The sequence below is a fragment of the Benincasa hispida genome, chromosome 8, assembly GCF_027475165.1.
Source record: "Benincasa hispida cultivar pf3 chromosome 8, pf3_genome.v1.1, whole genome shotgun sequence".
Classification (NCBI taxonomy): domain Eukaryota; kingdom Viridiplantae; phylum Streptophyta; class Magnoliopsida; order Cucurbitales; family Cucurbitaceae; genus Benincasa; species Benincasa hispida.
The window spans coordinates 60,930,181-60,955,614 of record NC_143485.1 but is presented as its reverse complement, the minus strand read 5'-3'; the positions used below and the strand labels follow the sequence as shown (position 1 = coordinate 60,955,614).

General features: G+C 34.3%; 2 protein-coding genes across 2 annotated transcripts; both read left to right on the top strand.

Annotated features, from left to right (window-relative positions):
• The first annotated feature begins 1,716 nt into the window (after nt 1-1,716).
• LOC120083718 (NAP1-related protein 2-like) lies at nt 1,717-7,769 on the top strand. Its single transcript, XM_039039567.2, has 10 exons — nt 1,717-2,024; nt 2,716-2,838; nt 2,973-3,023; nt 3,198-3,269; nt 3,418-3,531; nt 3,627-3,688; nt 6,699-6,756; nt 6,974-7,030; nt 7,145-7,189; nt 7,356-7,769. The coding sequence occupies exons 1-10, from the start codon at nt 1,896-1,898 to the stop codon at nt 7,437-7,439; spliced, it is 795 nt and encodes a 264-aa protein (XP_038895495.2). The 5' UTR covers nt 1,717-1,895; the 3' UTR covers nt 7,440-7,769.
• A 2,322-nt stretch (nt 7,770-10,091) lies between these two features.
• LOC120083423 (flavonol synthase/flavanone 3-hydroxylase-like) lies at nt 10,092-11,600 on the top strand. Its single transcript, XM_039039181.2, has 3 exons — nt 10,092-10,586; nt 10,678-10,999; nt 11,077-11,600. Exons 1-3 carry the CDS (start codon nt 10,135-10,137, stop codon nt 11,341-11,343), a joined length of 1,041 nt encoding a protein of 346 aa, XP_038895109.1. The 5' UTR covers nt 10,092-10,134; the 3' UTR covers nt 11,344-11,600.
• Nucleotides 11,601-25,434: the final 13,834 nt, after the last annotated feature.

The following is a 25,434-nucleotide window of genomic DNA, read 5'->3' as shown; positions in this document are numbered from 1 at the left end:
TTTATTTTCATGTTGGTTTTTGTAACGTCCCGAGTTTAGGAGAAAGATGTGAATAAATCAAGATCACATCCAAATGAAAGGGATCCTGAGAATATGAAAGTATGGTTAAGAAAAGCATGAAAGAATTGAAAGTTACTACCTATACCAAAGGTGCACCTTCCTTTTTCAGTGGCTTAATTATAGGAACTTCAAAATTAAGCATGTTTAGCTTGGAGCAATTCTATATTGGATGATCTCCCGAAATTTTTCCTAAGAAGCATTCACTCTTAGAAGTAGTTCAAGACAAACAAGAATGGCGTTACTAGGTCACTGAGGATGTAGGAAAATGTTAGAACCATAGGTTTCGAATCCTTGTCCAAATCTTGGGCCTGGAGCATTACAAATTGTTTTGTCGTTCTTAAAAAAAGTATATATCATCAATTAAAACTGGAGTCACATATGACATGATTTTATAATCGAACAAAAGGTGGATCCCGCTCTAATAGCTCTGAATAAATTAAATACATGCATTAAAATAGGAAGGCTTCTTATTCCACAACAACAAAAGCACTTTTTCACTCTTTCATATATTAGGGGATTTCACTTAGAAAAAAAAATATCAATTGATCCAATGCAAAGATAAGGGGTTGTTTAAGTTATTAGGATGCTAGATTTCACTGGAACCATCATTTTAATAAAATGTGAAGTTGATTTGAATATAACTTAATAGTTAAGATGCCAATAAATTGTGTATAGAAATCGATTCTTCAAATCTCTGTCCTCACATTTGTAATGTTATTCTTATGGCCTTTTATATATGAGATTGAGCAAGCAACATGTAATGCAATTGCCTAAGGTAAGTCCTTCGACATACCAAACCCGAAATAAAACTAAACACCGCGTCTAAAACTTGACCTAACAATATTGAATACAATGCCCCACAAAAGGATATCCAATGTAATATTCTTTAAAGATAAAAATGCTAGCAGATTCAATGTTCTAAGTTCTAACTAATCATTTTAGTTTCCTATAAATATTGGGATTCACTGATCATACTCAATATGTAGATAAATACTATGCTCACCTCAAGAACATACCGAACTTATAACTATTTAAATATTGAGTGTGGTCGACAAATTGTATATACCATACAAAGTTCCTTGTGCAAGGATGTTGGTAGAGTGAGAATGTAATATATCCTTAATTAATACCATTTCATTGTCTTATACCATTTTTTAAAAGATAAATGACTCGAATATTCCGAACATTAAGGTCCTGTTTTGGTAATCGTTTCTCTTTTTTTTTTTAAAAAAATTAAGCCTATTCTTTATCCATTTCTTACAATGACTTGCATCTATCTTAAATACAATGCTTGAATTCTTGGTCAAATTTCAAATTCTAAAAATAAGTTTTTAAAAGCTATTTTTTTAGTTTTCAAAATTTGGCTTGGTTTTTTAAATCATAGATAAAAATAATAAAAATAAAAATTAGATATGAAAATAGTGTCTATAGACTTAATTTTTTTTTAAAAAAAAACCAACCAAAAATTAAAGGGTTAGAAGGGATTAAATAATTACATGATTGAATTAGTTATTGATTTTACTAAAAATTAAGTTAGACTGAAAATAGTTATAAAATTCCTCATCTCAACCTAATAGAAGGAAAGGAAGCGTGGAGCATGGTCAACAAAAAAATCGTTAATTTAGTGGTACAAATGATTAGGTGGCAGAAACTGATTGGTGGAGATAGTGGACGCAAGATTGTGTAACTGGAGCAGATTTAAGCTCCAAAAACCCTAACTTGTGTGCTCTGTCTCATTTGACAATAATCTCAAGGAGTCCCCAACGAAGAGAAAGCAAAGCACAAGGGTTTTAGACACTTCTCTTCTGGGTTTTCCTCTTCCCCACAACGGCAAGATGATTAATGATAAGGGCAAGAAGGCCAGGCTCTCGGAAAAGCCCGAAGACGACAATTCCGAGGTCATCGATGAGAAACTCGTTTTTTCCATCGAGAAGTTGCAGGAAATTCAAGACGAGCTCGAGAAGGTATTGATTCAATGCTTCAATGCTCTCTCACTCTATCATTCTATCGCCTATTTTTTCTTTTTGCGTCCCCCTCTGTTTAATGTTTACCAGGAGGTCAATGAACCCAAGACTAAAGCGTTTCCTTGTGATCTATCATTTTGTTTTTTTTTTCTTTTTCCTTTTTTTGAGTGCTCAGTTGAGATTGTGCCTTCTTGCAATTGAACTGAACGGAATTGGGTTCACATTAACTCAATTGGGTGCTTCAGAATTTTCTCTTATGGGTCACGCCTTCTAATTCTACTTCAATTGTTACCCAAAGCTCAAGGCTTTTTTGTACTTTTGTTGAAGAATGTCAATGTCGACGTTCAGAAATCTGATTGTTCGTTCTTAAACTCATTAAGGTTGAGTGGCTTTGTTCTTTGTGTGTGTTGTGACTTATATTCTAATTCCAAAGCTTAACAATTAGCCTTTATATAGCGACACATCCCATGATACCTGGATAAAATGAATTACGTTACACCCTGCGAGTTCACTGTTCCTGCGACCAATCAGTTATAAAGTCTGCCTCTAACTCCCAAGTTCTGTAGAAAGCTGGTATCTTATTGATAGGCTGTATATTTAATCATAGAGTATCACTGCTTGATTAAGATTGACGTATACTATACTGTTGATTACTTTATGATCATGTTGTTTATTTGGTTTGATCTTCAAGATCAACGAGGAGGCCAGTGATAAAGTCTTGGAAGTGGAGCAGAAGTACAATGAAGTAAGAAAGCCTGTCTATGATAAGCGGAATGAGATTATCAAATCAATTCCTGACTTCTGGTTAACAGCGGTTAGTATTATCTTCTTAAATCTGTCATCTTTGAATTGATTATTGAACTTGTTGTCATGCTGAAGAGTTTCATAATTGTTTTTTCCTCCCTGTTTACTATGTACAAGAATAACTGTTTCTTCCGCAACGTGCAGTTCTTGAGTCATCCTGCTCTTTGTGAACTTTTGACTGAAGAGGACCAGAAGGTTTGGTTTGTCTCTCTCCATTTTTTTTTTTTAAGTTTTCAAAGTTGTAAATGAAATTGTAAATCAAATGCTGAATTTTAATAGTGAAACCGATTTTGAAATCTCATAATCTTGCTTTAGTATCTTCTGTCCAAATGCCCATGAAATTGTTGTTGGTTGTTTTGCCTTTGTTAGATATTCAAACATCTCACCTCCCTGGAAGTGGAAGATTTTAAAGATGTCAAATCGGGTTACTCAATTACTTTTGTGAGTTTGAATCATTCCCTCTAGCTTGCTCCTTTTCTGTTCCGTTCTTACATTTTGCTTTTATTTTTTCTGTAGTGATTTCTTGCCCTTTGTGTTTCTTACATTCTATTTCTTTAGGAGTATTCATTTTGTTTCTCTGTTTCTTCAGAACTTCAACACCAACCCTTATTTTGAAGATACAAAGCTGACGAAGACCTTCACCTTTCTTGATGAAGGAACAAGGAAAATTAATGCTACATCGATAAAATGGAAAGAGGGAATGGTGAGAGGCTTTTTTTCCCCTCTCCTAGATTAGTGCTTGTATTACTCAGTCAATTTATTTTCACTAACTGTTTACTGTACTCTACATATCTGAAGGGTTTACCTAATGGGTTTAACCATGAGAAGAAAGGGAACAAACGACCTCAGGCTGAGGAAAGGTTGGTTGTTAAACTGTTTATCAGTAATTATCATTTAGAGTAGTTATTATTCCTTTTATGGTTATTCGTGAACGTGCCGTCACTATACTATCTAATTTATTATGCTAGTTCGTTAGTTATACAAATTTGTAATAATTTATGAGGAAATAACGGTGATTCAGTTTAGCCATTTGAGTCAAAACTCGTGCAATGGTAGATTATAGTCAGTGTTATTAAAGGCTGGTTTTTTTTTTGGGGGGGGGGACTTTTTATTGTGAAAAAGTCAAAGAAAAACTCTTACGGTTAAAAGAGGTATGTGCCTAAATTCAAGAGAATGTTAATTCCTTAGTCTATATTTGTTTGTTAACTTCCCAAGTCTAATATGACTTTATTTTCTAATTTTTGGCGTTATTAGAATTCAATAGACAGAATTGCATTGCATATCAAGACTAGATTTCTAGCATTTCATGAAAATAATTTCTTTTTTTTTTTTTTTAAATGAGAAACAGAGACTCGTGTTAAAAGAAGAGAGAACAGCCTGAGGGTGAGGGGTTGAGAAGACCTCCCCCACAAAATTAAACAAGAAGAGTCTTCCAATTGTTAATAATCATGAGAAGGCTATAATTACAAAAGAACTTTGTGTAATTTGTACACCACCAAGAGGTTGTATGCTGCACAAGAGCCCAAAAAGAATAAAAAAAAATGAACTTATCTTCAAACATCCTACTATTCCTTTCATTCCAAAGATGCCACAAAAGTGCTCAAATAGCACATCTCCATAGGTTTTTTCCTTTTTCACAAAAGTTACCACCATTCAAGTCATCCATCATCCGGTCATCAATCTTCTTGGGGAGACAACCATCCAACCCAAAAGTATCAAAGATCCTACTCCATCCTTGGAAGCGAAATCACAGTGTAAAAATAGATGATCTGTGGTCTCAACCTCCTTATGACAAAGATAACAGAGGGAAGGGGAGAGAGACCAATTAGGAAACTTCCTTCGAAGTTTGTCCGGAGTACTTAGGCTTCTATAAGCAAGGGACCATAGGAAGAACAACACTTTTTTAGGAATTTTCGATTTCCAAATAAGATTGACCATAGGGAAATTAGTTTTAGAGGCCCGCATAGTCAGCTTTAGGAAAGTAGACTTGGTAGAAAAATGGCCCGAAGCCCCCAACTTCCACTGTAAGCTATCCTTTGTTCTACTCACGATCCAATCAACCATAGTGAAAATAATTTATCACTTCAGAAAGCATATAATCTTTGGAAAAACAAAAGGGAAGAATGCTTAGTAAAACAACCTAATGATAGAGCTCTTTCTATTATTAATAATAAGAGAGATCATGAGCTCCCTACTTCTCTACTCTTTGCTAATCACTAGCTGAAAATCCACCGTCCTCCTCACTGCATCTGACTATGGTACAGGGTTGGGCAACGGTAACCAGCTATTCCCAAAACATTACCACATAACTAACTTGGGCCCAAAGGCGGCCCCCCTCTCTCCTCTCCTGTGCCTCACAAACCCTTCCTTGTTTTTTTGTACACCTTAGGAGGCCGATAGGAAGTTTATTAGGAGATATATTAGTAATTAGTTAGGGAAATTGTTATGCTATTTAGTCAAAAATAGAGGGAGTGGAAATGGAGGAAGCTGTTGATTAAGTTAGCTTAGGGATGAGTGTTCAAAAGAGAGTGAGGGTTCAAGTACTTTGAATTACCTAGTATCTTGTAATTCTTTACCTTCTATATTTCAATATCATTTTAGATCTATATGGTTCTATCAAAAGTCCTATTAACAAGGTAAAGCCCAATATCATAGATCTATCTGAGAAAGTTGACTGCAAATAGAATGAAAGAAAGAAGTTAAACCCTGATGCCATTTAAATGATTAAGACCTTGAGAGGAGGTAAAAAGAGAGGAAAAGAAATATCTAGTTGCTGGTAGGAGCAGATAACTGAAAACTGAAGTACAATCAATCAGAGATCGGGAAAACAGTCTGAGCTATAAAAGGAACAGAGAGAGAGGAAAGAATGGGAGGGACACAACCTATGTTGTACTTTACCTTCTATATTTCAATATCAGTTTAGTTCTATATGGTTCTATCAAAAATCCTATTAACAAGGTAAAGCCCAATATCATAGATCTATCTGAGAAAGTTGACTGCAAATAGAATGAAAGAAAGAAGTTAAACCCTGATGCCATTTAAATGATTAAGACCTTGAGAGGAGGTAAAAAGAGAGGAAAAGAAATATCTAGTTGCTGGTAGGAGCAGATAACTGAAAACTGAAGTACAGTCAATCAGAGATCGGGAAAATATGGTCTGAGCTATAAAAGGAACCGAGAGAGAGAGGAAAGAATGGGAGGGACACAACCTATGTTGTAGTTACAATTTAGATGGTGTGCTATTTTCTCTCATCTTCTCTTCTTTCTTTCTCTTTCCAATTGTTTTTTTACCCGACTTCAGATTCAATGGATATCAAGATATTCAAGGATTTGAGTTGATAATAAAAGGCAAATGGCCAGAGAGATTTAAGCTCTGAAAAACAAGGCAGTATATTCAGCGTATGCCTCAAATCTTTTTCTAGTACCTCAATACTAATCTCGCATTAATGCTAAGGTATCAAATGCAAAATAAGACAAAGATCACAATTTTCTTTCCATGTTATGCAAAATTGTGACAATTATAGAAACATCTGATAATGGGAAAAGACTATTTTTGTTTGGTGATTCTACATCAGTCTGGTCGATTGATTAGCTATACTTTGCATTGGAAAACTTCAAAATGGAAGGAAAATGTCAAAAAGTTTTTGTTGCTCAATTCACTATCTGTCTATCTTTAGTATTAGTCTGATGTCATACAGTCATAGATATAATCTTATTGTCGAAGAATGCATTTCCAAGTGACACATACCCCCTGTGCATGAAATGAAGAAAATGCACAGAACTTCCTCTCTTTTTGTTTTGTTTTGTTTTTTTCTTTTAAATAATTCATATAACCTAACTGGTTGTACACTTTTACCTGTTTTGGGTACAGCTTTTTTAGCTGGTTCAGTGATACAGAACAGAAAGATATTGATGACTTTCATGATGAGGTAAATGAAAATATATTGCATATTCATACAACACCCCCGACCCCCACAAAAAGTTCTTGTTTTGAGTATGGCGTTTACATCAGAGGCAGGCGCTTATATAACTGACCAAAACACATTTTTTTCTCAATTAAATAAAGAGGAATACTATAATCTTTATGACGATTCCCCTTTCACTTCAAAATAAAAGCTATGTTTTGAAATCCTTTCTTGGTTGCAGGTTGCAGAAATTATCAAGGAGGACTTATGGCCTAACCCTTTATCCTACTTCAATAATGTATGTGTCGTTCTGCTTCCTAGGTTTTCTTCTCAGCACACAAGCTGAAGTTGTACTTAATTAATGTTTGATACATTACTATTTTCTCTAAAAGTTACTGTACTTGTGATACAGGAGGCTGATGAAGATGAATTGGAGGAAGATGAATCTAATGAAGAGGTGAAGAAAAACAAATTTACGGGCCATTACTAGACTCCTGATTAACGCAGCTAAATTCGTTGTGCTTGATTGTTGTTGGATAGTTCACTAGATGGCGCTACGTAATCTTTTGTGTGTTTTCTTCACTGAGATTATATTGTTGTGTTTTGGAATTTGTTCTTTGCAGGGAAAGGAAGACGATGACTCTGATGAGGATGATGATGACCAAGATGATGACAATGACGCCGTTGATGATGAGGATGATGACTAAGATAGATGACTAGTGAAGTTTGATGCATCTCTCCAAATGGCTCGTTTCTGTAATAGTTGCTCAAGTATCAGTTGGTAAAGGAGAATGTTGATCCCTAACGGTCTGTAAGTTCAGTTGGTCAGGCATTTCTACTCGAATCTACTTTCTCCTTAAGAGCCCTTTTCTTTTTTCTTTGTTGCCTAAATTACTCTCTAATATATAGATTGTTGAGGATATTTATGGCTTTTTTAATCTTATGTTTCGTTCTAATGCTAACATTGGAGAAAGTATTTTGGTGTGTAAAGTTATTTGGACTTCCTCTTAATGCATATGTTATCAATTGTGTTTCTATTGCCATCCCTCCCAAAGTTTCATTGCTAAAGTTGACCTTGGCTCTGTTCTTGCCATGGCTGCTGTTTCTGAACATGAACCAGAGCAAGTATTTGTGGATCTAAAGTGTTCATCCATACACAATCAGCTTCCATGTTTTTTTTTTTTTCCTGTCATGTCAATCTACCAAATTATTTTCTTTAGACTGTAAAGTTTAGCCATCAGCTTTTGAATCTCAATGCGAACTACTTGCATGCACATTGCAAGACAAGACATGATCTAGCGAGTGTATCAGGGAAAAAAAAAAAAAAAAGAAGAAAGAAGATAAAAAAGGCAAACTTACATTTGTTAGTCTCAATTTTTCAAGAATGTATGTTTGACTGTTTGGTCATTAAGTTTCTTTTTTTAAAAAAGAATAAGTGTATGTTTTTGAAAATAACAAGTGAATATCAATGAGATATACACGGTGAAATTTTAAAACTTACCAAAAAAAGGGGGATTGCACTTTATTTCTTTTATTATTTTTATATTTAGGTTTTTTTTCAGGATTTATAGTTTTTGATAATTTTAAAATTGAAATTATTAACCAGTTTTGATATTTTCACAGGTACATGTGGCTAGTGCGAGCAATTGGTCAACAATAATAAATAAATATAACCTTATTTGAAGTTTAAGGTTTAAATCTTTATATCTTTATTTACTAATAAAAGTCAACTACATAATTTTTCATCATGCATAGATATGGAACTCCTTGAAGTGTGGTTTAGGTTGAATTTGGGTGTGTGAGTTTTCAAATTCAATAATATCCGTTAGTCGACTTGTTTTTCCTCTTTTTTTTTTTCCCTTTTCTTCTTCTCATCCTTTCTTCCTTCTTGTTATATTATATATATATATATATATATATAAAAAGAAGAAAAGAAGTGACGACATAAACGGTGGTATGCTAGCTTTCTGTTAAGAATTAATGGAAAACTTGATAAAGAAATAAAATGTGCTATCAAAGATTAATCTTGAGAAATAAAATTGTTATTTTGAAAACTCACAAATCTAAATGCAACTTAAACCAAATTTCCAAGACAAAAAATGTATTTTGTCCGCAAAATATTATGTTTTTGATAATTAATTATATACGATATTTAATAACTCGAACAAAAGATTATATAAATAGAATAGAAAATGCTTTACAAAGTTGGAGATGAGGATGAATGTATATATTATTGTTTTTTTTTTCTTATCGTTGTCTCTGTATCAGAAATTCTGCGTCTAAAATCTCATTTCATGATGAAGTTTACACAAGAAAAAAAAAACAAAGAAAAAGGGGAAAACAAACAAATAGAAAGTTAAAGCAGATTGAATATTCATTTAATATCATTTAAGTCCTCGAGAAGGAGAACCCAAGTGTCGACTCTTATTCATGTCTTTTTCTGTATGTTTATTTACTTTATAGAATCAAATTTGAAGACTTTATTATTTTACATTCTTTAATGGGAAATGTAACCCTTACTAATTGACAAAACCATGTCTTCTTACACTTGTATGGAGAATCTCTTTTACTTTTAAAATACCATGCAACTTTAGTTTATTATTCTACTCTTTGATTGCCACGCCTTATCTTACCTTAAAAATTAAGGATACTAAGTTTATCGTTTAATATTCTCCCACGAATCGACATGAGTCTTTTCAGTATATGATTTATCTACATTCTTACGCTTCCTAATAATGACGGATCCAAAAATTTTGTTGATGGGGATTTTATAATCGAAGGACTATTAAGAAAAGAAAAATTGAAAAAATAAATGTAAGAAGTGAGATTTGAACCTAGTCTGAAAAGGGTTAAATGTCATATTCTACTGGTATCATTACTATATTGGTTTATATATATATTAAGAGCATAAAGTTGAGAGGGAGGCTCGATCCCCCTTGGACCTATACTGAATGCGCCAGTACTTCCTAAGAAATTTTCCAACAAGTCACCCAATATAGGATTACTCTAAGCTAAGTAGGCTTGACTTTAGACTTCCTATAATTAAGGTACCAAAAAGGAAAGTGCACCTTGTTGGTATAATTAGTAGTTTTCAATTCTTTTAAACATTTTTTAACCATATTTTCATATCCTTACGATTCCTCTCATTTGGATATGATTTCATTAAGCAAATTTTTATGTAAATAAGATAGTGAAATTTGAATCTTTATCCTACTCACAACTTGAATATGGAAATTAAGAAGGTATACCAAACATTTCTTGTTTTCCCTTTTTTAGTTTGAAGGAATTTTAAGTAATGAACTTAAAAGACTGAAAATTACAGGGAAAGAAACTAAATTAGGTAGAAGCAAATATAGCAGGATGAAACAAACGCTTCATAAATCTCTCTGAAATGACCAAAGCATGTATTCCAAGTGTGTGAATTTCCATATTGGACAGCTTTTTGTTTGGTATAAAAAATGGATCAAAAGAAAAACTCTCCCACTTCACTTTGAAATGGCCAACAACACAGGCATCCCAACTGTGGATCTTTCTGTGTTCTCTAACCAAGGTGAATCTGAATCCAAAAAGGAGGCCTTTGAAACCATACTCCAAGCTTGTTCCAGCTATGGCTTCTTCCAAATTGTAAACCATGGAATCCCCATTGAGTTTCTTAAAGGAGCTTTGGAACTGTCGAGAACTTTTTTCCATTACCCTGATGAGATAAAACTCAAATATAGCTCCAAGCCAGGAGCACCTCTTCTTGCTGGTTTCAACAAGCAGAAGAAAAATTGTGTAGACAAGAATGAGTATGTTCTTGTGTTTCCTCCTGGATCCAACTTCAATATTTACCCTCAAGAGCCACCACAATTCAAGTAAGCTTGTAGTTTCATTTTCGTCTAGTTCTCTACCTTCCCTTTTGGATTTTAAGCCTTTTTGATTCACGATCTTGAGTATGGTTAATAGGGAAGTGCTGGAAGAAATGTTCAAGAAACTAAGCAAGGTTTGCTCGCTTCTAGAGAGCATTGTGAATGAGAGTTTGGGGCTTCCTCCTGATCTGTTGAAACAATACAACAATGACAGAAGCTGGGATTTCATGACTACTCTTTATTACTTCTCTGCAGCTGAAGAAGGTGAAAATGGACTCACTCACCATGAAGATGGAAACTGTATCACTTTGGTAATCCAGGATGATACTGGAGGCCTTCAAGTAAGGAAAGATGGACAATGGATTCCAGTGGTTCCTGTTGAAGGAGCTATAGTAGTTAACATTGGAGATGTTATTCAGGTAAATTTTCAAACTTTATTCTGAATCAAAATCTGTTTTTGGATGATTGAAATCAATTGGGGTTTTTATGTAATTAGGTGCTGAGCAACAAGAAATTCAAGAGTGCAACACACAGAGTTGTGAGGCAAAAGGGAAAAGAGAGATTTTCTTATGCATTTTTCCACAACTTGCATGGAGACAAATGGGTTGAGCCATTACCACAGTTCACCGAAGAGATCGGAGAGAAACCAAAATACAGAGGATTTCAGTTTAAAGATTACCAAGCCTTGAGATTGAAGAACAAAACTCATCCACCTTCTAGAGTGGAGGATGAGATTCACATCACACATTATGAGATCAGTTGATATATATATGTAAATATATATACCAACCCTTTCTTTCAGTTTCAACCACAGGGAAAAAGAATGTAGTACAAGTTAGCTAAGTGCTTTTGTTGGTCTCTGTTTGTTTCTTTTACTGTCTTGTGTACTTGGGAGAGTCCTTTAAGCTTACTTTGTTTTGTAATGTCTTCATTTCGTCATCCTACATCATATTCTCTCTTAGTATCACAATTGTATGAAGAGAGAATAATAGAAGTTTAAATTGTTATATACTTTCACCCTGCTTTCTTGTCAATTTAATTAGACACCACTTCCTTAGATTCACGAATACGATTTCTGGGTCTACAATCATCCCTCCACATATCTTTACAATCCAATAATATGATATTGTTCCTTTAGACATAAGTCATGACTTTTTTTATAGTTCAAGTTAGAAGAGACCACTTATACCAATATGTGGATTTTTGTTGCATTCTCAACCTTTCTTTCCTTGAATATAGTTGTTATCTATATTCATCTTATTGGGTTGTATGTCCTAAAACTCGAAGTGTGTAATGTTAAAACTTTTTCTATTGTCAATAAAGATATTATTGACGTTTATTTAATAAAACTATTGTTGAATATGTAAACTACACTTGTAAAGACTAAATCCAATAAACTTAAGATCCATGATTATTATATGAATACTTGAACTTTATGTAGCAATATAAAGATGGATCAAGCTCGAGTAAATAGCCAAACGGTCTATAGTATATGAATAAGGTTGGGTGTCTTATTCTAGTAACACTATCGGATTCGACCCCTCTGTAGTTGTTACAATTTGTTGTAAAGTGCTACAAATAAAGTGATCCTGATTCGTTCATATAGTGATATGAGAAGCAAGGGTGTCCTATGCAATGAGTTTGCATAAGATCGGACCAAGAAATAAGTCACTCTTACTTTATAAAATTGTTTATTGTTTAAGACTGATTGTTTCAAATCGATGATCTAAGTAATTTCACCTTAGTCCTGAGCTAACTATGAACTCCTGTTTATTCGAGACTATCCCTAGATTTATATAGGTGAGGATTGGCTCAACAGAGCCGGCTCAATAAGCCTCCCATTTTAAGGGTAAGATCGGGTAGATAGCTAGGGACATAAGGTGCAAATGAAACTCACACCTACCTGATTTAAGGATAGTAGAAAGGTTGTTTTTTTAAATACTGAATCCAGGTCTTGAACAAAAGGGTTCCACCCTCTCATTGGCCCGAGAGGGACTTGGTTTAGTGATTGAATCGCAAACCAATCAGTGGGACTTAAGGAGCAAGATGTAATTTTGGGTAAAACAACATTTGATCCAGCTGATAACTTGTAGAAATACAAGTTATTATGATTCAAAAGTTGGAACAATTAGGGTCTTTAATGATAAAATCTCATCATTCTTAGAGAAAACGCATGAAATTACTCAAACACTATCAAACTCATGCAAAAGAGTATTTATTACTAAAATACTATGGCACTAACGCATAATATTACAGGATTTCAACAAAGATTCCAAATGTCGTAGGCTATGTCAACGCATAGGCATGCATCGGAGGGATTCAACGCAAGGATGATTCATTGATTCAGGCTGTTTGTGTGAAATCACCATTTGCAAGCATGGCCATCTGCAGTTGGCGGCGTCTGAAAAGCATCCGAGTGTCAGGCAGTTGACTAGGGTATGGAATTTAATGTTGCCTTATCATCAAGTTGGTGAAGAACGACGCCTATAAATAGAAGAGATCCCACCAAATGAGAGGATCTTAGCTCAATTGTATATTCTGAAATTTAGAGACTTAGAGCTGTGCTACTGTGACAAGAAGAACACAAGAGGGAAGAGAACCGCCCCCACCGTTGATCAAGGAGTAGAGAAAGCTGAGCTTGAGAGAGAATTTTCTTCCATTCCTTCTATAAATTGGTTGTACACGAATTAGAATTGAGCCAAAGAGGACAAGAGATTGTACTCTGCGATTTGACTCCTTTCTTTTCATCTGAATTATAATTCTCTTCATCTCATTTGATTGAGTATTGATCTTGTAAAGACAATCAGTTCCTTTATGAATTCACATATTTGATCTACTTCACTTTGCCACTGTTTATTTCTTGCTTTATATTAGATGCATTTATAACTTCATGCAAAATCCATTTCTAAACGCTTAAGCCAACTAAATCTCTTGGTAAAAGTCACTTTAGTTTGAATTATTCGAGAGAATAAGTAAGCAAGCATTAAGTTAGAAACGCTTGGTACATTTAGAGATAGACGCACTAGTGTTTTATTGCATTCTGTGACTAACACATACATTCTAGAGATAGGGAGTTGTATGACATTCGCATTGAGAAATGCTGAATAGAAAGTAAGCAGAAATCTAACGCATAAACAGAGATAAGCAAGTCATTTCATCCGCATCATATTCTTGTTCGTGTACATCTCACTTAGATCAACGCATATCCCCTGCACTAAACTCCATTTTCACACGACCCCCCTGTTTTCTACTTGATCCTTTTTGTATCTTCTTGCATGCACACAGCAAACTTAGTGTAAATAACTCATTTCATATTCACTTAGGATACTTCTACATCAGCTACAATGCAAGCTCTATGTTAGCTTTAATCTGAATCCCTGAGTTCGACCCTGGACTTACTAGGAACCTGAGTTGGATTTATACTTGGATCTGATTCAGAAAAACTTGAACGCATATAGAGGAGTGTCACGCGTTACTTTACACATCACTAACGCATCAACGCATCATTAACATTTGCACTTATTTTTTTCAATTACCTTATTCTATACACTCCTAAGCTCGCATCACAAATTCAACAAACACCAACCGTTATGACGAACAATCTATGAAGGGTCGGTTTACTGATTATGGTTAAAACAAGTAGGCAAAAATATATCTATAGTGAGGAGAGTGCAACTACTGAACTATAGTGGTGTGTCTCAGTAGTTAACGAATATGGATTAATTCAATTTAAAAAGTTTAGCCAATGAATCTCAAGTTGTTGGAGCTCATGATCTGTAGGTCCATAAGATCCCTCTACTAGTTCGTAAATCTTGGATTAGTATATTGAGTGAATTTGAAGCGTTCAAATTCAATTGAAGTATTCAATTTCAAATTAGGGTTTGGATAATTATATTCGATATAATTAACGTTTAATTTCTCGAAATTAAACGTAATTAGAGAGTTTAAAAATATTTAAATGATGATTTAAATATAAATTACATGAATAGGATTCATGTATGAATTAGGTGTTTGATTAATTTAATATTTGATATTAGATTGTTATTTAATTAATTAAAAATCAAGTTACTTTTCAATTTTAAATTCAATTTTTATAAATTAAATTTTTTAAATTAAATCAATTGAAAAAATTGAAAATTGATTTGGTTAGTGGAAAAATCCACAATTTTTGGTTGCTTGGTGGATTAAACACAAAATCAACACCTAGCTCTTCATGTGAATACCATTTGAAGTGTCATATGGCTGACACATTGAGTGCTTGCATGTATGAGATAATTAAAACCTTTAATTTTTCTGAGATGAGAGAATGAGGCTGTTGAATTTGTGAAATTCTGCAGAAATTCTGATCCTCTCTCTAAAACCCTCTACTCCCTCTCTTAATTAAGCTCCATCTAGGGTTCCACCATTCAAATCCAAGTTAGAGAATAGTAGAAAAGATCTCTTGGTGGTCCACTGTTGATTGGTAGCTCAAATTCGTGGAGAGCATCTTAGATTTGGTGGATTTCTTCAAAGGTATTAGTTTTGAAACCGTTTTCTTTGAATAATATTTTCATGCATGCTTTTAGAACTCAAATTAAGTATAATTAGAGTGCTTATTGATTCTAATTACTTCTGTTGTATGCTTGTACATTCTATCTTTGGTATCAGAGCATGATTTAAGTACTCAATTAACGTTAATTTGAGTTTGCTGGATGAATTTCTATGGATGCATGTTTGGTTGGCTGATATGGTTGAAATTCAACTTTGGCATTAGATTTCTCTTTGATTATGAAGTTTAATTTGTAATTGGCTCTTGGTTGTCGAGCTTATATGTGTGCTCTAGAGTCTGTAATTTTGTTGGAGTCAATAGAGTAAAATTAGGTTGTAATCGAAGATCGAAGCAAGCATGGTCAGCTATAGAAACTGGAAAAGAGCTACTACCCTCGTAGCGTCGCGGCGCTGTTCATTATGGAGCCTGAGGCTTTGCAACGCTAGGATGCAACATCGTGACACTATTCATCTCAACCCAAAAAGCCGCGTTCGTGAGCCGATTCGCACGGGTGAAGCCGATTCGATTAATCTTGTTGGTTTCTGGTCCGGTTCAGCCTCCTTTGGTCTGATTCAGCCTCATTTGGAGCCTTTGAGAGCCGATTCAGACGATTTGGGTCGGGTCGAACGGTCCAAATTGTTTTTTAAGCTGTTATTATTATTATTTGTAATAATTAATTGTTTTTTGCTTGCTTAGGATGCCAAAGTTGAACTATATTAGTGGTGTTTAAATATTTATACATGTGATGTATGTTATATTTAAATTGAAATATGTATGTGCATAATGTATGTCATGTAGATTTAAAATCCCACCATAGGAAGCATGTTACATGCATTGAGAATATATTATAAAGTATTATAATATATATTATGCATGTTTAGGGTTTCTATAGTTTAATATAGGTGTTATATTAAAGTATGAGTGCCTTTGATGTATGTTATGAATGCAAAGCATGTCTATTATTTTATAAGTTGTTATAAAATAGGATTAGACATTAAAATTCGCAACAAAGATAAGTTACAAACTCAATCGTTATATAATTCTGTCTAAGATTGGGGGTACTTAAGTTAGCGGTCTATGGAACACCTCCTACCTAGGATTATGGCTGAATAATTGAGCATTGTTAACCGGTTTTATGAGCATGCATGAGCGATGTGAGGCTGGTTTTTCATCTAGACATCATAGGTTAAATCCAATTATAAATGTTATACTTGGATAAACCACATAAACTTAGATTGTTTGTTTAGTCAGAATAAACCTAAGTAAAAGTATACCTAAACAAGAAGAACACTTCAGTGGGAGATGAATAACATATATGATATGTTATTAGAACACTTCAGTGGGAGATTAATAACATATATGATATGTTGTTCTTAGCTCTCACGTTCCTAAGAGTTCATACCGTGAGATTCATGTTTGGCTTCATGTCACCCTAGGAGTGACCTCCAATTGGAAAACATTTGCATGGATCAATATCAAGGTGAATAGGGGAAGTAGTTCATAGTAAAATTAAATATATACAATATATTGATCTTTAACTCTCATATCCCTCAAGAATTCACACCATGAGATTCATGCTCAACTTTGTGTCATATTGGGAGTGACCTTCATTTAGAAAGTGTTTGTATAAGTCAAAAGCAAGGTGATGAGGGAAATAGTTTATAGTAAGTGGGTGAAGGATATGTGTCAACGTGTCTTACAGTCTCTTCCTTTAGTTTGGACCGTGAGATTACTATGTTACGTCTGTTGTCGTTTTTTAAGCGGCATTAGCTGGTAACCACGACTATCACCTTGGAGGGTTGTAACATAGGATTCGGAACAACTCAAACTTCAGAAATGGATAGGATTTCTTAGGTCCATTCCCAACCTTGGCTTTCCAATTCGGTACCATCATTGGGGCCGACCTTTAAAGTCTGAAAATGGAGGGTTACACTTATAGAATTAATAAGTGTTAGTAAGTTCTTGACCGAAAACAGTAACTAAATGACTATAGGAATAAGAGTTATTCTGGAGATAGTATTTAGTCAAGAATGTCTTGCTTTAATGAAGGAATATTTGACTGCCCCTCGGTAGTACTTATTCTAACTCACTATAGTATCATTGTAAATAAATAATGAATTTTTAGTACATTATTACTTTTGCTAAACTTGAATTGAGTTTAAAAGCAATTTACTAATTAGAATTTGTTTAAAATTTCAACATGTCGAATTCTTCAAAGTTACACGATTCTAGTTTAATTAACGGTAATAATTATTCAATATGGAAATCAAATATACCAGCAGACGATGATTTGTAATTTGTTTTAGCAGAGGAATGTCCTCTATCTCCCAATTCATCTTCAAATCAAAAAGTTTTGAACTTCATAGATGAGGATACGAAAGTAGGATGACAAAGTAAATATGATTTGCTTGTCATTAAAACGTGCTTAGTGGAAAAATGATAAAAAAGACCTGGATAATAGATTCAAGTGTTGCTAATCGTATCTATGTTTAACTTAGGAAACTAGTTCCTGGAGATAGCTTACAGAAGGCGAAGCAACCTTTACGGTAGGGATCAGTGAGGTTGTTTCAGCTAAAACCGTGGGAGACATGAAGTTATTTGTTAGAGATAGATACATTTTACTTGAAAATGTTTATTATATTCCTTCTATCAAAATGAATTTAATTTCTATCTCGTGTTTGCTAGAATATAATTATAAAGTTTCTTTTGAAAATAATGAAGTATTCGTTATTTCGAAAGGTCTTAAGATATGTTCTGCAAATTTGGTAAATAACTTATATGTGTCAAAACCAACTAAGGTAAAAGATATTTTGAATATAAAGATGTTTATAACAACTAAAATTCACAATAAGAAAAGAAATTTTTTTCCAAATACCTATCTTAGGCACTTAAGACTAGGTCACATCAATCTCAACAGGATTGGGAGACTGATTAAGAGTGGCCTTCTAAACCAGTTAGAAGATAGCTTCTTACCACCATGTGAATCTTGTCTTGAGGGTAAGATGATCAAAAGATCTTTTACTAGAAAAGGTCTTAGAGCTAAAGAACCCTTAGAGCTCCTATGTTAAGACCTTTGTGGTCTAATGAATGTTAAAGCGAGAAAAGGGAATGAATACTTCATCAGCTTCATCGATGATTATCAAGATATGGCTACAATTACCTAATGCATCATAAGTCCGAAACACTTGAAAAGTTCAAGGAATATAAGGCAGAGGTTGAGAACCAATTAGATAAAAAGATTAAAACACTTCGATCAGATCGAGGTGATGAGTAATAGGCTTAAAATTCTAAGACTATTTGATAGAACACGAAATTCAGTCGCAACTCACAACACCAAGCACATCTCAACAAAATGGTATTGAAGAAAGGAGAAATAGAACCCTGTTAAATATGGTTCATTCTATAATTAGTTATGCTCAATTGCCAAATTATTTTTGGGGTCACGCAATATAGACTGTGGTGTATATATTGAACATGGTTCCCTCGAAAAGTGTTTCAGAAACACCTTATGAGTTATGGAGAGGATGTAAAAGTAGTTTATGTCACTTCAAGATTTGGGGATGCCCAACACATGTGTTGGTGTAAAATCCAAAGAAGTTGGAACTGAAGGAATTCGTATTGAAGGAGATCCTTGAGCGGAAGCGGATCGTCCAAATTCCATTGATTATTGAAAAATAAATTTATAGTAAACATACAAGATATGAATTGAAAGATAAATTACAACATGCTCGATATAAGAAAAAGGGTTCAAGATATATTACCCTTGAAGAATATTTCTCTTCACGTATTCCTCGAACATCACGAGCCTCAAACTAAAATAACAATTCTTGACGACCTTCCAAGAACTTCTCAAACCAAACAGAGAGAACACTACCACAATAAGCTTTTGGTCTTCTCAGGGTGAGAACCCAGGAGTGGTGGGACTCTGACTATTTTGGTTAGGAGGGATAGTTTGGATGTAGAGGAAGAAGATTGAGAAAACACAAAGAACGTTTCTGCAAACTCTCAATCTTATAGTAAAGTGTCAATCGTTAAAGAAGAAGAAGAAAACCAAATTTCTTTTATTCCTCTTGTCACAAAAACAATAAATACCCACTATGGTGGTTGGAGAGAAAAGAGGAAAGTTATTATTCAAAATAATAAAATAATATAAATAAATATGATAACTTATTTATCATAGTATATTTATATTAAAGTATATATTATATCAATTATAACATATAACCTATAGTTTTAATATTGTATCATATACAATATATACTATAGTTTCTTTTCTCTATTTTATGGCATTTAATATAAATCATATTTATATTAAATTTAACAACTATGGATCATATTCATAGAAAATATACTTGAATCTCATTCAAATATTTATTTCCTCCATTAAACTATAATGTATCAAATACATTATGACAATTATATCATATATAATTGAAACAATTTAATTATATCATATATAATTAAATCCTTCTTATTAATTTGAATAATTCAAATTAACCTAAAAACTGATTCTCAACTAAATCCTTTTGAGCTACCAAGGGGACCTTATGGACCTGTAGTTTGAAGCTACAACGCTACATGAATAATTAATTAAACTTGTTAATCACATTATCTACCATCCGTTAACTGTCGGGCATTCCACTAAAGACCGACACCTGCACTCTTCGCATTACAGATATATTTTTGTGTCCATTGGATATAACCAATCAACAGTACGATGACTCTTCATAAATTGCTCGTAAGTACAGTTGGGCCAAATTACCGTTTTGCACCTGTAGTTACATCTAACTCTTTAAGTACCATTGATTCCTTTAGTGAATAATATATCATAGTCCTACTATGATTAAACCCTTCTCGGGCCAGGGGAGTGTGTGGTGCCACACTGTTCAAGACCCGAAATTAGCCCTTACGGGAGTAATTTATCTATTTACCATTACTTCGGGGAAGGAGTGAATTCCATCTGTGTAGTTGTGTTCCCAGCTCCCCAATCAGACGAGTCCCCAAAATGGTAGGCTTGTTTAATCGGCGATCTGGCCATTCTCACCCATATAAATACATGACCGCCCTCATATACAGGAGTTCACAACTCATTCAGGATTCAGGTCATGTTATCTATGGTCATCCTAGTGAAATGTAAGTCTCTTTTATGAACGGTGTTATATAATGAGACAAAACATTTCGTGGTCTAGTATTATACAAATTCTTTTGTATAGAATATCCCCACTTGCTTGTCTAATACATGAATGATCATGATCAGATCATTTGTAGCACTTTAGAACAATTGTTACACCTACAAAACGGGTCATACTCGTAGTGTCACCAGGATAAGGTACCCAACCTTATCCATATACTACATACCCTTTAGGTTATCACTTAAACATGATCTACCTGTATGTCTCCACATACATGTTTAAGTTACAAAGATAATCTTGGATGTTAGTTTATTGGTTTGTGGTTAATGCAACTAAAATATCACATAATTTATAGACAAAGTGAATAAAATATCATATATTATTAATCACATAAGAGTTTGTTCATACAATGTTTACAAACTATAGAATCCTACGAGATTTGGAGCATCAACCCCAACAATAACTCCTTCCCCTTGTTTCTCTTTGATGAGGGACGTGGGAGATGAGGGTTATGGGATCGTCTTCTTCCTCCCAAAAAAAAAAAAAAAAAAAATACAGAGGGTCTGAATATTTTTGCTCTCCCAGAATGATTCAAAAAGTTTTCTCTCAAATTTGTTTTTCTCAAATCCTTCCTCTCCCTCTCTTCCAAAATTTAGAACACAGAACTGACAGGCTTCTATGATTCTCAACCCCTAAGGAGAATACAGAAAGTTACTTTGTGGTGGTGGCCATATTGGGTATTGCTTTTGTACGTGTCTAAGGTGGGTTCGTGATAGATCCAGATGAGTTTTCGTGAAGAATTGGTTCTTCAAAAGGTTAGTAAATCCAAAACCTAATTTCCTCATTTCCTCTATTTAGCATGATTTATTGAAATTGTATATTTTGTTCTCTGTAATTTTTGCATTCTGTGTAAATTTGAAAATTGGAAAACGATCTCACTTCCATCTAGGGTTTTCACAAACCTTCATTTTACCAGAAAAATATTAGGTGGAAGTTGTCTCATACACTATCTACACCCTAAATAGATGTCCATATTTGGGATTGGATACCCTTTCAAATTGGATTACTTTGAACATATTTGGGATTGCAGGGTATGTGTATCAAAACCAAGGTAAGTTGAAACTAAAGGCTGTAAAATGTATGCTTTTGGGCTTCACACAAGGGGTTAAAGCCTATAGGTTATGGTATCCTATTGAGAAGAGGTATGTTAATAGTAGAGATGTTTTTCATGAAAATGAGATGTTTATGATGACTGAACAATAACTTATTACTACTCATAAAACCAGCAACACAAGATTTGAGATGGAGCCTTCCAATGACCCTGGAATTTCTTCTTCTCAACCAAATTTAGAAATTGAAGAACATGAGTCTATTAAGGTTGAGGAAGAAAAGGTGATCACTGAACAAGAAGACTTACAAAACTATTTTTAGCAAAAGAGAGAGAAAAAAGAACTATAAGAACCTCTCCTAGATATATTGAATTAGATTTATCTAGTATTTCTTTAAGTGCTACCATTTCTCTACGCAATAATCAATCTACAGCTACTAATAGTCTTGATGCTAGACAATTGATTGAGGCTATCAATGAAGAGATGAGGTCTTTCAATCTAAATGACACTTGGAAGCTTGTAACCTTACCTAAAAGGTATAAAGCTATATCTTGCAAGTGGATCTACAAATTCAAAGAAGAGATACTAGGGGTCCAAAAGTCTAGATTCAAGGCAAGACTCATAGCTAAAGGCTTCATATAGAAGAAAGGTATAAACTATAATGAGATGTTCTCACTAGTGGTAAAACAAACATCGATTAGGCTACTCCTTTCCTTAGTTGTTCAAAAGGACTTAGAGTTAGACCAACTAGATGTTAAGACTGCCTTCCTACATGGTTACTTAAATAAAACCATCTACATGAAGCAACCTTAAAATTATGTGAAAAAGGGAGAAGAAGACCTAGTTTGCCTATTGAACATGTAAATCTATGGTCTTAAACAGTCATCGATATGCTGGTATGATAGATTTGATGAGGTAGTGTCAAAGATTGGGTTCAAAAGAAGCTCCTATGATTTGTGTGTCCACACTAACACAAAGAGTTTTGAAGATGCAACGTATCTACTTCTCTATGTAGATGACATGTTGTTGGCAGAAAACACTAAGAAAGATCTTGAACATGGCAAGGCTCTTTTAAAGAAAAATTTTGACATGAAAGACTTAGGGAATCAAGAAGAATATTGGGTGTTGAGATAAGCAAAGACAAGGGAAATTCTTGTCTTTACATAAGCTAATAAGGCTATTGCAAGAAGATTCTTCCGAAATTTAATATGGAGAATGCCAAACTAGTGAAGAACCCTATTGCTAATCATTTCAAACTGTTAGTTGAGAATAGTCCTAAAGAGGAAGATAAGAAAACAACGCTATATGGAAAAAGCCCCTATTCTCAAGTAATGGGTAGCCTAATGTACTTAATGGTGTTTATTAGACCAGATTCGTCTTACTCAACTAGCTAGTTAGTCGTTATATGGCTAATCTAAGGAAACGACATTGGGAGGTTACCAAATGGATACTTCAATATCTAAAGTATTCTAAGAGCTCAAAACTAATCTACAAATAGGTGACCATCTAATGAAGAACTCTATGGATATGTTGATGCTAAATTTTGCATGAGACCTAAATAAAAGGAGGTCACTATCAGGTTATCTGTTTCATTGGGCAATAATCTTCTAAGTTGGAAAGCAAATCTTCAGCCAGTTGTAGCTGTATCAACAACTGAAACTGAATTCATTGCTTTAGTAAAGGTAATAACAGAAGGCCTAGGTTGAAAGGGCTACTGAATGATTTAGATAATATTTTGTGACAATCAAAGTACTATCTACCTATCTAAGAAGCATCAATTTCACAACAAAACAAAGCACATAGATATTGTTGGGGTTGATGTCCTAAAGTCTCGTGTCCTATAGTTTGTAAACAATTTGTACGAACGCTTGTGTTGTATAATATATGATATTTACTTCACATCTTGATTTTTCTCAGTTGTATGTTTTATTTGCTTTACCATAAACCAATAAACATAAAATCCCTGGTTATTTATATGTAACTTAAGCATGTATGTGGTGACATACAAGTGGATCATGTCTTAAGTGATAACCAAAATGGTCTGTAGTATATGAATATAGGAGGGAAATCTTAACCTAGTAACGTTATGGATGCGAACCACTTTGTGGAATGGTCACAAGTATTGTGACTTGTCACAGATGGTCTGATCCTGATCACTCGTGTAGGGGACATGCAATGGGGGCGTCCTATACAAAGAGTTTGTATAATACTTGCCCACAAAGTATTAACGTCTCATTATATAATACCATTCATGACAAAGACTTCACTTCACTAGGATGACCATAGGTAACATGACCTCAATCCTGAGTGAGTTGGGAACTATTGCCATTGAGGGCAGTCCTTTGATTTGTATGGGTGCGAATGGCTAAGTCGCCGATTCAAACCTACCATTTTGAGGATTCGTCTGATTTAGGAGCTAGGAACTCAGCTACATAAGATGGAATTCATTCTTTCCTCGAAGCAGGGGCAAGTAGATAAATAGCTCCCTTAAGGGCTGGTTCTAGGACTTCAGTGATGTGGTGCCACACACCTTCTCTTGGCACGAGAGGTGTTCATACATAGTTGGACTATGTTGTATTGTTCATTAGAGGAATCAGTGGTACTTAAGGAGTGAGATGTAACTACAGAGGCAAAATGGTAAATTGGTTCAGCTGTACTTACGAGCTTCTGTAAAGGGTCATCGTACTCATGATTGGTTATATCTGATGGACACAAAAATATATCTGTGGTAAGAAGAGTTCAGTTATTGGTCTTTAGTGAAATGTCTGGCAGTTAACGGATGGTGGATCTCGTGGCTAAAGAGTTTAGTCAACTATTCACATATTGTTGGAGCTTTGAGCCACAGGTCTATAAGGTCCCCTAGGTAACTTGGGTAAAGTTGAGAATTAGTTTTTGGGTCAGTTTGAAATGTTCAAATTGACAAGAGGGAGTTCGATTACATATAATATAATTAAACTGGTTAATTATATATGATATAATTGACTAAATGTATATGATGCATTATTTTGGAGGAAATTAGATATAAATATGATTTATATCAAGTGGATGAGAAATTACTGTAGTAGATATATGATATCAAACTATAGTGTAATAATATAAATGATTATATTCATTTATCAATTAAATTGGTTAATTATGTGATAATTGACCAAAATCTTCTCCTCAATCGTGCGTTAGTGGGAAGTTCAGTATTCGGTTATTGTAACTGAAGAATAAAATGAAAATTTGTTTCATTTTGCAAACGGTTCGAAAAAAAATCGCTCACGATGTGAAAATGTTTCGATCGCTTAGCTGAGAGCCTATACGATAACGCTTCCATCGTCTAAACGATCGCACACCTTGTGTCCAAATGATCGCACGCAGTCTTTAAACGATCGCTGAGCTTTTCTATACGATCGCCTAGTGTGCCGTGTTTTCTAAACGATTGTTTACCTATTACTAGACGATCGCTTAGTAAAACCTACACGATTGTGTAGCTTTATCTAAACAATAAGCATCCCCACTATACGATAGCTTTCTCTCCCACTTGCTTATTGTCTGCACGATCAGCCTTTTCCTCCTTCCTCTACCAAATTCACCAAAGACCACGCTTTGGATTTTCACTCTGAGAATACCAAGGGCTCTAAGTGGTGGTGTCGTCCTGCTCCTACTTGCTCGTGTTTGTCCGTGTTGTTGCCGTTCGTATAGACAATCGTGCTATCGTAGTCGAATGTTTTTCTTGGCGATAGAGAACATAGAGATTGTTTCTGCTGCGTTGAGTTCGAAGTGAAAAGAGTTTTCAACTGGTATGTGAACTCAATCCCTTATATTTTATTTATCAAAGCATGCCATTAATTTGTGTTAAATTGCATAACTATTTGATAGAATGTGTGTGTGGTATTTCAGTCACAATGAAATCGGAAAGATCCGAACGCACTCATGGATGTTCTTCGTTAAGAGTTCCTTTAGACATAAAACACCATTTCATCAAAGAGGAAATTAAGAAAGGGGTCATCGAAGTTGTCAAGATTCATACCTCAGACAACACTTCTGACATGCTAACCAAGCCAGTTACGTAACAAAATTTTATCCGCTACCTTGATGTA